This window comes from Artemia sp. Qi Xiang Cuo, chromosome 3, assembly GCF_049724085.1.
Source record: "Artemia sp. Qi Xiang Cuo chromosome 3, ASM4972408v1, whole genome shotgun sequence".
Classification (NCBI taxonomy): domain Eukaryota; kingdom Metazoa; phylum Arthropoda; class Branchiopoda; order Anostraca; family Artemiidae; genus Artemia; species Artemia sp. Qi Xiang Cuo.
This window is the reverse complement of record NC_142796.1, coordinates 13789204-13802404: the sequence shown is the minus strand read 5'-3', so window position 1 is coordinate 13802404 and position 13201 is coordinate 13789204. Positions and strand designations below refer to the sequence as shown.

Sequence of the window (13201 nt, the reverse complement as noted above, 5' to 3'; positions counted from 1 at the left end):
TAGGATCATGTCAGATATCAGTCGTGAAGCCCAGCATAACTAATTTTATTGTTTTGCCCATCTTTGGGTTTTTATGAAAAATCATATTTAAAAAAAAATGCAAGTTATATTAGATGATCGAAAAAATTTATAAATTGAATAATTCAAAAAATCGTCAAGTAATAAATTAACTGCTAAAATAAAATCCTTCTAAAAGTTTAGTAGCCCATAAATATTTCAAACTGTTGCACATCAAATTTTAGTCAAAAATATTTTTTTTGTATTCTTTATTAACACATTCGTGCTTCACAAACAAAGTAAAGAAAATGTGTGCCAGACATTTCAGGACTTGTTTTCAGGGACAATAAAAAGGCCGTGTTTTCTTTTTCAGAGGAGGTTAAACGCTACATGGCTGCCTGTCATTCAAAAGTTTTATTTGGACGAGTAGCAAGAGCTGTTTGCTTACCTAGTCAATGCTTTTTAAATTAATTAAATTAAAAAAGCGAGTTTATACAACTGAAAGTAAGGAGCGACATTAAAACTTAAAACGAACAGAATTTATTCCGTATATGAAAGGAACTGTCCTCTCTTCAACGCCTTTCTCTTTACGCAATTTTTTGGTTTTAAAAAATAAAGTTGTGAGATAAAGTCAAACTTTTACGAAAAGAGCGAGGCGTTGAAGAGAAGACAGCCATTTCAATACGGAATAATTTCTGTTCGTTTTAAGTTTTAATGTCGCTCCTTACTTTCAGTTAAAAAAAATGTTCTTTTATTTGATTTCTGAACGTTTTTGAATTAATGCAGCTTTGATTTTGGCTCATCGTATATGAATAATTAAAAAAAAAATTGTATATTTATTTCACTTTTTTTGGCTAAATTGCTTTCTCGAAATGTTGCTCTGACGTAACTTACGAATTAATTTACGTAACGAACTTCTATATTCGTATATTTTTATTGCTTATATTAGGGAGCTCTCCCCCTAGTCAATACCTCGCTCTTTACGCTAAAATTCAAATTTTGTTCCTATTCTTTAAGAATCACCCCTTAATCACTTAGGCCGTTAATTAGAATAAATAGCTCTGATGAAATTAAAAAAATTTTTTTTAGCATAACGAGCAGTTTAATGACTGGGGGGGGAGGGGGAACCAAATAACATAAATGATTATTACTGTTCGTTTTAAGTTTTTACGTTGCTCCTTACTTTCAGTTGATTTTTTTTTATTTAATTTCTGATAATTTTTTTTAAATAATACTGGGAAATTCGGCGCCCCCCTTCATTGCAATGTCTCTTCCCCCATGAAAACATCCTCCATGGAAGGATCCTCCCACGTAACCCCCGAAGCCCCCCCCCCCTCAGCTACTAGAAAAAATCCCCCTGAAAACTTCTGTATATTTCCCAATAAATAATACTATATGTAAACATTGGGCAAAGTTCATAACTTGCAGACCTTCCCCCAGGGATTGTGGGGGATTAAGTCATCCTCAAAGACACAGTTATTGTATTTTTTGACCATGCCGAACAAAATGGTTATCTCAAAATTTTTATCAGGTGACTTTGGGAAAAACTGAGCGTGGGAAGGGGCCTAGTAGCCCTCCATGTTGTTTGGACACTTAAAAAGGGCACTATAACTTTTAATTTCCGTTCGAATGAGCCCTCCTGTGATATTCTAGGACCACTGGGTCGATACGATCACCGCTTGGAAAAAAAACAAATAAACATGCATCTGCATCCGTGGTTTTCATTTAAGTTCTATGACTTTTAAGGGGTGTTCCCCCCCCTTTTTTTTAGAAACTATGAAAAATTTTCTTAGACGCGTAACTTTTGATTGGTAAGACCAAACTAGATGAAACTTGTGTAGTTGAAATCAGCATAAAACTCTGATTCTTTTGATGTAGTTATTGGTATTCCGTTTTGTAGAGTTTCGGTTACTATTGAGCAGGGTTGCTTCTTACTTACAGTTCGTTATGACGAACTGTTATGTAAAGGCCATAATGTTTGTAAATTACCGTATGTAAAGGCCATACGGCTCCAATGTTTATTTATATATTATTTATTTATTATTATTTATTCCCAGAGGCACTTCATATGGAAGGGGTCGTCGTTAAAACTTCAAAAGGGGCTCATTAGACTGGAAATCGAGAGTTCCTTTTTAAGGGTCAAAAGTGACTGGAATGCAACGAACACCCCTACCACGCCCAACATTATCCCAAACACATCCAATAAAAATTTTGAGATTGCTATTTTGTTTTACGTAGTTGATTTCCAGATAGAAATTATGTTTTTGAGGAGGACACTCCCCCACAGCCCTCAGTATCAGGTTTGTAAGTTGTGCCCTTGGGGCATATAAGCTTTTTATAGAAAGCTTTGTCATAGAAACTTCAAAAAGGACTCATTCAATTGGAAATTCAAAGGGCTAGTGCCCTTTTTAATAGTCGAAAGTGATTGGAGGGCAACTAACCCCCCTCTCACGCCCACCTTTTCCCCAAACACATCCAATCAAAATTTTGGGATAGCCATTTTGTTCAACGTGGTTGAACGTTCTGAAAATTAGGTCTTTGAGGATAACAAACCCCCCACAGCCTCCAGGGCAAAGGTTGTAAGTTATGCCCTGGGGGCATATAAGGTTTTTTATAGAAAGCGTTGTCGTTGAAACTTCAAAAAGGGTTCATTCAATTAGGAATTTAAATGGCTAGTGCCCTTTTTAAAAGTCGAAAGTGATTGGAAGGAAACTAATTCCATACCCATCCACACCCACCATTTCTTTATTATTTATTTATTTATTATTTATTTTTTTCACTGGAGTCACTTCATATGGAAGGGGGCGTCGTAAAAACTTCAAAGGGGCTCATTCGATTGAAAATCAAGAGTTCTAGTGCCCTTTCTAAGGGTCAAAAGTGATTGGAAAGCAACGAAAACCCCTTTTACGCCGACTATTTCCCCAAACACATGCAATCAAAATTATGAGATATCCATTTTGTTCTAAGTAGTTGATTTCCAGATAGAAATTATGTTTTTGAGCAGGAGACTCCCCCACAGCCCTCAGGGCACATTTTGTAAGTATTGCCCTGGGGATAGGCGTTGTAAATTATGCCCTGGGGGCATATATGGTTGTTATGGAAGTGATGCTCGTATAAACCTCATAGAGGGCTCATTTGATTGGAAATTGAAAGTCGCAATTCACTTTTTAAGAGTCAAAAGTGATTGGAGGGTAGCTTGCCTCCCCCCCCCCCACAATCCATTTTTTCCAGAGGCCCTTAATATAGAAGGGATCGTCGTATAAGCTTCAAAGAGTCTCATTCGAATGGAAATTGAGAGTTCTAGTGCCCTTTTTAAGAGTCAAAAGTGACCGGAGGGTAACTAGCCCCCAAGCCCTCTCTCCCCACAAATTTGAGGTAGTCATTTCTTTAAAATTAGTTCAAAGGTCAGATAAAAAAAACTCCTGGGTCGACGCAACCCCCCAGGACCCGGGGCAGACGTTGTAAGTATTGCTCTGGGGGCCTATATGGTTCTTATGGAGGGTATACTCGTGTAAAATCCGGAGAGGGCTCATTTGATTGTAAATTGAAAGCTCTAGTTCACTTTTAAAGATTCAAAAGATATTGGGAGGCAACTACCCCCCCCCCCCTTCATGCCCTTTTTTCCTCAAGCCCATCTTAAAAGAACTTTGAGATAGCATTGGTTTAAAAATAGTTCTAAGATCATATAATGAAAATTCCGCGGTCGACACAACCCCCCAGGGCCCAGAGGCAGGCTTTGTAAATAATACTCTAGGGGCATATATGGTTCTTATGGAAAGGATGCTCGTATTAACTTCGGAGTGGGCCCATATGATCGGAAATTGAAAGTTCTCGTTCACTTTTTAAGAGTCAAAAGAGATCGGGGGCAACTAGTCCCCCCTCTCCAAGCCCTATTTTCCTCAAAGCCATCCGATAGGAACTTTGAGAGAGCCATTATTTCAAAATAGTTTAAAGACCATATAAAGAAAACTCCGGGGTCGACACAATCCTTTAGGCCCGGGTAGGCGTTGTAAGTTATGCCTTGGGGGCATATACAGCTTTTGTAGAAGGGAAGCTCGTATAAACTTCAGAAAGGGCCCGTTTGATTGGCAATTGAAAGTTTTAGTTAGGTTTAGTAAGAGTCAAAAGAGATCAAAGGGCAACTATTCTCCCACGCCCCTTTTCCCCCAAATGCAGCCGATAAAAATTTTGAGATAGCCATTTTGTTAAAAAAAATAGTTCAAAGGTCAGATAAAAAAAAACTTCGGTGTCGATACAACCACCCAGGCCCCGGGGGCAGGCGTTGCAAGTTATACCCTGGGGGCATATATGGTTCTTATGGAAGGTGTGCTCGTATAAACTTCGGAGAGGACTGATTTGAATGGAAATTGAAAGTTCTAGTTCAATTTTTAAGCCAAAAGAGATCGGAGTACCCCTAGCCCCCCACGCCCTTTTTTCCCCAAACCCATCCGATGGAAATTTTGAGATAGCCATTTTTAAATCAGTTCAAAGGTCAGATTACAAAAACTTCGGTGTCGACACAGCCCTCCAAGGCCCGGGGCAGAAATTGTAAGCTATGTCCTGAGCCCATATATGGCTCTTATGAAAGGGATGCTCAAATATACTTCAGAGAGGGCTCATTCAAAGGAAATTAATAGAACCCATCCGATAAAAATTTTGAGATAGCCATTTTGTTTAAAATAGTTCAAACATCAGAAAATAAAAACTCCGAGATTAACACAAACCCATTTTCTCTCTTTGATATTGTTACTTTGAAACCAGTTTTGATACTTCGATGAACATTTGATTTTTTTTTAAAGTTTGATTTTGAAATAAGGAATTTTTAAAAGCTTGGAACTATTTGCAATCAAAAACGAACAAAAATTAATTTAAAAAAACCTTCCGAAAAATAAGGTTTTCAAAGAAAAGTAAAGGCCATTTTAAACTTAAGCTCAGCAGATACAAATACATGTTAAAATTCAAACTCAAAATGACCAGAAATTACTATTAAAGAATAAATGAAACCCAAAACGAACAGAAATTAAATAAACAATCAATGCCAACAAGTATACAACAGCATGTAATGTAAATGAATAAATAAATCCTAAAACGAGTGAAACTTAAATTGAATATGCAAATCAAGTTTGAAATGAATAAAAATCACTACAAACAAGAGTTTGGGTATTGCCTCCTTTTATCACTGTAAAAGTCTAAAACCTACTGCGTCATTGGCGCTTTATTGAAAACTATATGCGTCTTGAACAGTCTTGGAAAGTATAAACAACATCAAATAGAATATTTGATGTATAATGATATTAATTGTTGAAAGATCCATCAGTTCGACAATTTGTTTCACTGTAATTATATTTTTATTTAAAATGCTATAAGACCTGGAAAAGAAAATATTTGTAATCTAACTCGTTTTCAGTTAAGCGCCAATGACGCAGTAGGCTTTTGGTTTTTATTTGCAGTTAAGGAAGGGGGCAGTATTCAAACTCTTGTTTGTAGTGAAACTATATTCGTCTTGAAGAACTTTAGAACGAACTAATAAATTAAACTGAATATTTGCTGAATAATGATATTAATTGCTGAAAGCTCATCAGTTCATCATTTTACTTTAATTTTAATGTTTATTTTCAATATTAAGTACAAAAGTCAGTATTTGTAATAAAACTGGTTTTCAGTAAAGCGCCAATGACGCAGTAGGTTTTAGACTTTTACAGTGAGAGAAGGAGGCGACACCCAAACTCTTGTTTGTAGGGATTTCTGTTCGTTTCAAGCTTGATTTGCATATTCAATTTGAGTTTCACTCGTTTTAAGATTTATTTATTCATTTGCAATAATATCTATTCTGTGTTTGTTTGCATTGATTTTTTATTTAATTTCTGTTCGTTTTAAGTTTCATTTATACTTCTATAGCAAAATATTTTTTTCGTTCTAAGCTTGATTTTCGTATTCAATCTGAGTATTAAGATCTATTTATTCATTTATGTTATTATTTGTTGTATGTTATTTGCTATCATTGTTTATTTCATTTCTGTTCATTTTGGGTTTCATTTATTCTTTAATAGTAATTTCTGGTCGTTTTTAGTTTGAATTTTAACAGGTATTTGTATCTGCCGAGCTTAAGTTTAAAATTGCCATTACTTTTCTTTGAAAAACTTATTTTTAGGAAAGTTTTTTTTGATTAATTTAAAGTAATAAGATCTCAAAAGTAGTGTTAAGCTGAATTAACAAATAAGGATCATATCATTTGTTCTTACATTATGATGATGGCATTGTACCATGCTATGAGTACTTATAGATCCAAGGACAATAATGTAAAGAAATTTACTCCCCCCCCCCCGGGACTGTCTTACGCCTATTCATAACTGAAAATTTAGATTTTATAGAATTATACTTTTGACTGTGTCGAAATTATGAAGTTTTTAGGGCCGTACCGCATTTTCACTGCCCAAAGACAATTACACTTGCAAAGAAAAGCATAATCTGTTTAAGCTGTTCGGCACCCTATATATTTAGCTGGATTTTTGCTCATTTTTCACCCACGTTTCTTTTTTTTTAATTTGGGAACAATTACTGCCAAATACTGCCAAACTGAATATAGAGGTCTTTTTCATTAAACATTGAATTACAGTTTTTCCTAATTTATTAAGATGTATAGGGCTGTGTAACTTTACACTCCACTAATTCAAAAGCTACTAACTAGTACTAGTACTAACAACTCACCGCAGCACCAAGCCACCGGAGGCCAGCACAGCCATACACGCTCCTCCTCCATCCAAATCTATTCAAAAACTACCTCTTTACACCCTCCCAGGGAGTTTCAATTTCCTTTAAATCTTTCTTTATGATATCCTCCCATCCCAGACAAGGACGACCTGCTTTCCGTTTAGCTCTAGACGGTTGACAGAAAAGGAGAATCTTCGGCAATCTGTCATCCTTCATCCGTAGAGCGTGCCCTAGCCATCTCAACCCTTCTTTCATTATAGCCGTAGAAAGTGGGATTCAACCACATTTTTCGTACAGTCTACAGTTTGAAATACGGTCAGTCAGCCGGGTATTCGGAACAATCCGTTGGCAATTTCTCTGGAAATTGAGGTTTAAACTTAATGTCTTTTGGATTTACAGATTAGGATCATATTATTAGATCTTACACTACGATGATCGTATCTTACCATGGCTTGAGTACTTAAGTCTGGCATAACTGAAAATCATTATAGTAGCTCACCTATATTCTGAAGTCATATTTTCCGGCAAGCGCAACCGATGATCTTTCCAAGATTGAGCAAAGAAAATGTCTGCAGCATAGGTCTAAAACCAAAAAATAGTAATCAGAACAATTTAATATATATATATATATATATATATATATATATATATATATATATATATATATATATATATATATATATATATATATATATATATATATATATATATATATATATATATATATATATATATATATATATATATATATATATATATATATATATATATATATATATATATATATATATATATATATATATATATATATATATATATATATATATATATATATATATATATATAGCTCGGTAAGGATGAAAAAGAAAATGTCAGCAGAATTGGTATATATATATATATATATATATATATATATATATATATATATATATATATATATATATATATATATATATATATATATATATATATATATATATATATATATATATATATATACAGCAATATCTATAGTTAGCTAGATAACATTGAGCAGAAAAAAAAGTCAGCAGCCTAAGTGTAGAAACAAAATAGAAGATAATCAGAAAACATAATACATTGTTCACAATGTATGTATTATAAACAATACGCTGTACTGCTATACATCTATATACAGGTCTAAATATAGCTATATCATAGGCAGCGTAATCGCGCTGCCTAAGTAAGGTCGATGTTGGCACAATGTATTTTTTTGTCCATACCAGGGCACTTCGTATCGAAGGAGTTTTCGTAGAAACTTCGAAAAGGGCTCATTCGATTGGAAATTGGAATGGCTTGTGCCCTTTTTAATAGTCGAAAGTGATTGGAAGGCAACTAACACCCCTTCCACGCCCATAATTTCCCCAAACACACCCGATTAAAATTTTGATATAGCCATTTTGTTCAGCGTAGTTGATTCCCGAATAGAAATTATGTTTTTGAGGAGGACAGTCCCCTACAGCCCTCAGGGCAAGGGTTGTAAATTATGCCCTGGGGGATTATAAGTTTTCTTAGAAAGCGTTGTTATAGAAACTTCAAAAAAAGCTCATTCAATTGGAAATTCAAAGGGCTAGTGCCCTTTTTCAGGGGCGTGTTTGGGGTGGGTAAGGGGGGGGGGGCAGTTGCTCCCCCCCAGTTAAGCGGAGAAAAAATTATTATAAGGCCCACGCTCCTTGAATATCCAAAAATAGATTCCTCTTGCCCCCCCCCTAAATGGCCCCAGGACATAGCTTACAATGACGGCCCCCGGCCCCCGGGGGAGGGTGTGTTGATACCTGAGTTTTTTTATCTGACCTTTGAACTTTTTTAAAAATGGCTAACTCAAAAGTTGTATCGGATGGGTCAGGGGAAAAAGGCGTGGCAGGGGCTAGGGGCCCTCCGATCTCTTTCCCTAAATACGATCCCCCATCCCCTTTTTTCCCCAAATGCATCTGATAAAAATTTTGAGATAGCCATAAGTTAAGTGCCCTTTTTAGTAGTCGAAAGTGAATGGAAAGCAACTAACCCCCCTCTCAAGCCCACCATTTCCCCAAACACGTTCAATTAAAAATTTCACATAGCCATTTTGTTCAACGTAGTTGAAAGTTCTGGAAATTATGATTTTGAGGATGAAAAACCCCCCAAACGCCTCAGAGCAAGGGTTTTAAGTTATGCCCTGGGGGGAATATAAGGTTTTTATATAAAACTTTTTCATAGAGACTTCAAAAACGACTCATTCAAAAACGACACAAGCTAGTACCCTTTTTAATAGTCGAAAGTGATTGGAGGGCAACTAGCCCCCCTCTTATGCTCACCATTTTCCCAAACACATCCATTCAAAATTTTGAGATGACTATTTTGTTCAACGTAGAGGAAAGTTCTGAAAATTTGGTCTTTGAGGATGACACTTACCCCATAGCCCTCATGGCAAGGTTTTAAACTATGCCCTGGGAGCATATAAGGTTTTTTATAGAAAATGTTGTCGTGGAAACTTCAAAACAAGCTCATTCATTTGGAAATTGAAAGGGCTAGTGCCCTTTTTAATAGGCTAGTCGAAACTGATTGGAGGTTTCTAAATTATGTCTTTGTTATAATTTGTACTTTACTGAAAAAATTCTTTTAAACGTTTTCACTTGTATAACTTTAAGAAAACAAAAATTAAGACAAAGAAAACAAAGATTTTAAGGAACAAATATCAGCAGTTCTACATTCTTTTTTTGCAGTTTTACATTCTTGCAGTTTTTTTGCAGTTCTACATTCTTTATTTATTTCTTTAATTATCCTTTATGTCATGTTATATAAATGACAAAAATGATTTAACAATTATCATAGGCAGCGCAATCACGCTGCTTAAGTAAAGCACTGGAAAAACTAAGTACTGGAAAAAAACTTATTTTAAATGTTTTCACTTATAACTTTAAGAAAACAAAAATTAGTTAAGATTTTAAGAAATAAATATCAGCATATGTATATTAAACTTATAATACGCATTTTTTTTTTTGGTAAATTCATTTGAATTTTTTCATTAAAGTAAAAATTGTATTCTGGACTGTAAAAAGCATAGGATTTAGAGCCCTGCTCAGATTAATTTCTGCTCGTTTTCAGTTTAACTTATTTTAATTTCTGTTTGTTTTGGGTTTCATTTATTTATTGATACTGATTTGTGGCAGTTTTATGTTTGGTAGATTATTTGATTCTTTTGGTTTAATTGAGTTCTTTACTTTTTTTTGAAAAACTTATTTTGTGCAAAAAGTTTCAGGTAAATAAGGTATGTTCACGAAAGCCAAAAGCCACACAATAATTTTTTCTTTAATTTTGAGCCCAGTGTAAAGCAAAATTAAGGAAAGAGAAACACAAATAGGTTAAATAATAATTTTTTAAGACAGATAAAACCTTAACTAAACCCTAATATTTTCTATTCTTTAAATTGCACAATGAGGGAATGGCGATTCCACCTGAAGCACGAGAATTGGGTGCTGCAACGTTTGACAGAGCATGGATAGGAGCAAATATTTTAAAGGAATGAAGGGAAAAGAATTTGGAAGAAAAATTGAATAAGAAGTACCGGAAAATGTTTGCAATGCATAATGAAGACATGAAATTTTAGTTGTGTGAAATCTCGCCCTAAGAAAAAATGTAATAAATAGTAGCAATTTGTAATACTGTAATGTTAAAATAACTGTGTTCCCGTCCTAAAGTGGTTGAACTAACTTCCAGTAAAATAGCAATACACTGTTGTATAAAGGACCTTAACCTGGCTCCCCAAATAGCAATAATAATTGTTGATAGGCTAACAAATTTCCACTCATTGAACAAGTACAAAAAGTTTTAACTATTGCCAGACATTCATTCAGAAGTGAAAGACTTCAGAAGTACTTGAACGATGAATCAAATGTTGGCTACCTAAATTTATGAAAATTCTAGCCACGCTTTTAAATCTGGCTACATTTTTCTATTTCCACCTTAAAAGAAATCCTCTTTATTTTTCTCAGCCCTCCCAAAATATCCTCCCAAGTATATACTTTAAGAAATGCTGCTACTTCTATTTTAGTTGATTACACCTAAAATTTCGTAGACAATTTCGAAGACCACACTGCCTTTCCGTGACAGTAACTAAAAGTTCGAATAGGGATAAATCCTTTTATTAGATAGTGATAATTCACAAAAAATACTGAATATTTCAGTCACATGTACAGTAATCATCATCAGAACTTTTATCTAAACCCAAAATTTCGTCGTCTCTTAAAATATTTTCGACCATCTTAAATGGCGCAACTGTCCATATCAATAGATTTCATTTGTTTTTCAAATTTTGTAGATTGACTTTGATGAATTAGCTCTCTAAAACTAAATAAAACAATTGGAATAATGAATATGAGCAAAAAACCCTTACCATTGAATTTTCGTTGATTGAATCCAGCCCCATCACAGTTACATGGAAATACACGACTGTAGATTCTCCAAGATCTTTCTTCGGGGGCGCCATTTTATCATACTCCTGATCTTTTGGTAAAATATCAGCAAATTCCAAGCAGCTAGAAAATCTGCAAATAATAAACAGTAATTACTCTTGTATTAACCCTATGGTAGCACTTTGGATTGAGGCTGTTGTTCAAAGATAGTGGGAATTGGCGCTAGTGTCGGAAGAAAACCTCAACACCACCTAGCGTTTGGTGATTCTTTGCATTTTTATCAATTTATTAATAAGAATAATTAATTTAATTTGTGTAGTTAGTGAATTTAGTGTAGTAATGAGTGTCTGATTTCAGTTCCTGACAGAAAAACGATTACAAGGCTTGAAAAATGCCAAATTTCACCAGATAAAAGTGTCAAATAACACTGGATGGCACTGATGGATATTTTGCCAATAGTTTCCACTCTTATAAGTTAACCATACTCTATAGCTCATGAATTGATCCCCACTGACACAAGGCGGGTTGAGAGGCTTGCTACCTGTATCTGTAAAAAAAAGACCCAACAAATGAGATGTGGATTTACCAGCCTATGAGCCTTTGATAGCTCTGGAAGATCTTTATCCGTTTTTATCCCACTCCTCTAATGATCACTTGTGGCTTTTCTAATTGCTAGAATTTCTGAAATCATTCTCCTTTGTCGGTAGCAAACAGTTATGTCTCTTTACTAGACGACACTGTAGATATTATTACTTTTAATAATATTTTAACATTGACTCCCAATTATCGTTTGCGTTTTACTAATGTCATATCATAACGTTGATGGTGCCCATTTAGATCCATCAACGCTATCTTCAGGTACCCATTTAGAGCTAGATCGACTATGGCATATCTACAGAGTCACATCCCTGATCACCGTTCCAACAAATTAACGAGCGAGGCCAGGACCCCTGTCCTGACGGACGAAGGATTTCAAATCGTAATATACCAAATGTCAAAATATCAAGAAAAAGAACCCCAAACCGAAAAAAATTAATCCTGTTTTTTTTTTAGGCTATTTGAATACCAGTTAAGCACCATGCAGAATTGTGCCATCTAAAAAACGAAACATATCTGGTTGGCCTTATTAAAAAAAATTGTTTAAGGATTATTTTAGAAATAAAGATAGCAAATGAGGGTGTTTACAGGATATTTCAAGAAAGAAAGGACCGAGACAGCATCCCATACATATCTAGAAGGAAGGCATAGGATGCTTTGGAGTATTTTCTATATGGATGAAGTCCACTAGCATAAAACAGTTAATTATACTAAACTATGTACGATGGTAAGAGAATAGCTAGCTGTCTCAGACAGGGGCAGATCTAGAGCAAAATCTGGGGGAGAGCAGACTGAGACACGGGTGCCAATGAGCAAAATCTTGGAAGGGGAGGGGGCAATGTGAAAAAAGTGCCAATAATTGACCAAATTGACAAATCTATTCTAAAAAAAGAGTGAAAAAATAAAAAAGAAACAGGAAAGAAGGTGGCAGAGAAAATCTTGGGGAGTGCCCCCCTCCTCCCACCCCCTGGATCTGCCAGTGGTCCCAGGTTAGGAAGGAATGATGATTTTAACACTGATTAGAGAAAGCAGAAGGTTTTAACAGTAGTAGATGAGGAGTGGTGTCCTCAATCTGAGATGACATAAAATTATGACGAATCATATCAGTAGTTGATTTATAAACCAACTCCATGTTTCATTTCGTTTTGAATTTTGTATAAATGCTTAAACTGCTATTGTCTAATTGTCTAAATTAAGTAAATTGTCTAAATTAAGTAAAACAGTGACAGTATACTAATATAGAAATATTTCTGAAAAAGAAATTTGTGAAAATAACAGGCTAGAAAAAAAAATGTTGCAACAAAATCCATTCTAAGTGAGTGAAGGTTGGGGAAGACATTCTTCTCGTGAAGACTAAGGCTAAATACATGGGAGGAAAACTAAATACAGTCTACAAAATACTATATAAATAGTCACATTAAGCATATTGTTAGCTCTAAACTTAGACTACATATTAATTGGTTAACATGCAAATAAAATAATAACAC

The 13201-nt window shown here is 34.7% G+C and overlaps 1 protein-coding gene across 1 annotated transcript in view; it reads right to left on the bottom strand.

Annotated features, from left to right (window-relative positions):
- The window catches only part of LOC148953789 (glycine receptor subunit alpha-2-like), a 222983-nt gene that overhangs the window by 182970 nt on the left and 26812 nt on the right, over positions 1-13201 (bottom strand). Inside the window, exons 2-3 of the mRNA XM_089085900.1 lie at positions 11099-11249; positions 7208-7290 (exon numbers count right to left, since the gene is read on the bottom strand). Coding sequence (XP_088942026.1) covers positions 7208-7290; positions 11099-11249 — 234 coding nt within the window. The remainder of the gene's footprint in view (positions 1-7207; positions 7291-11098; positions 11250-13201) is intronic.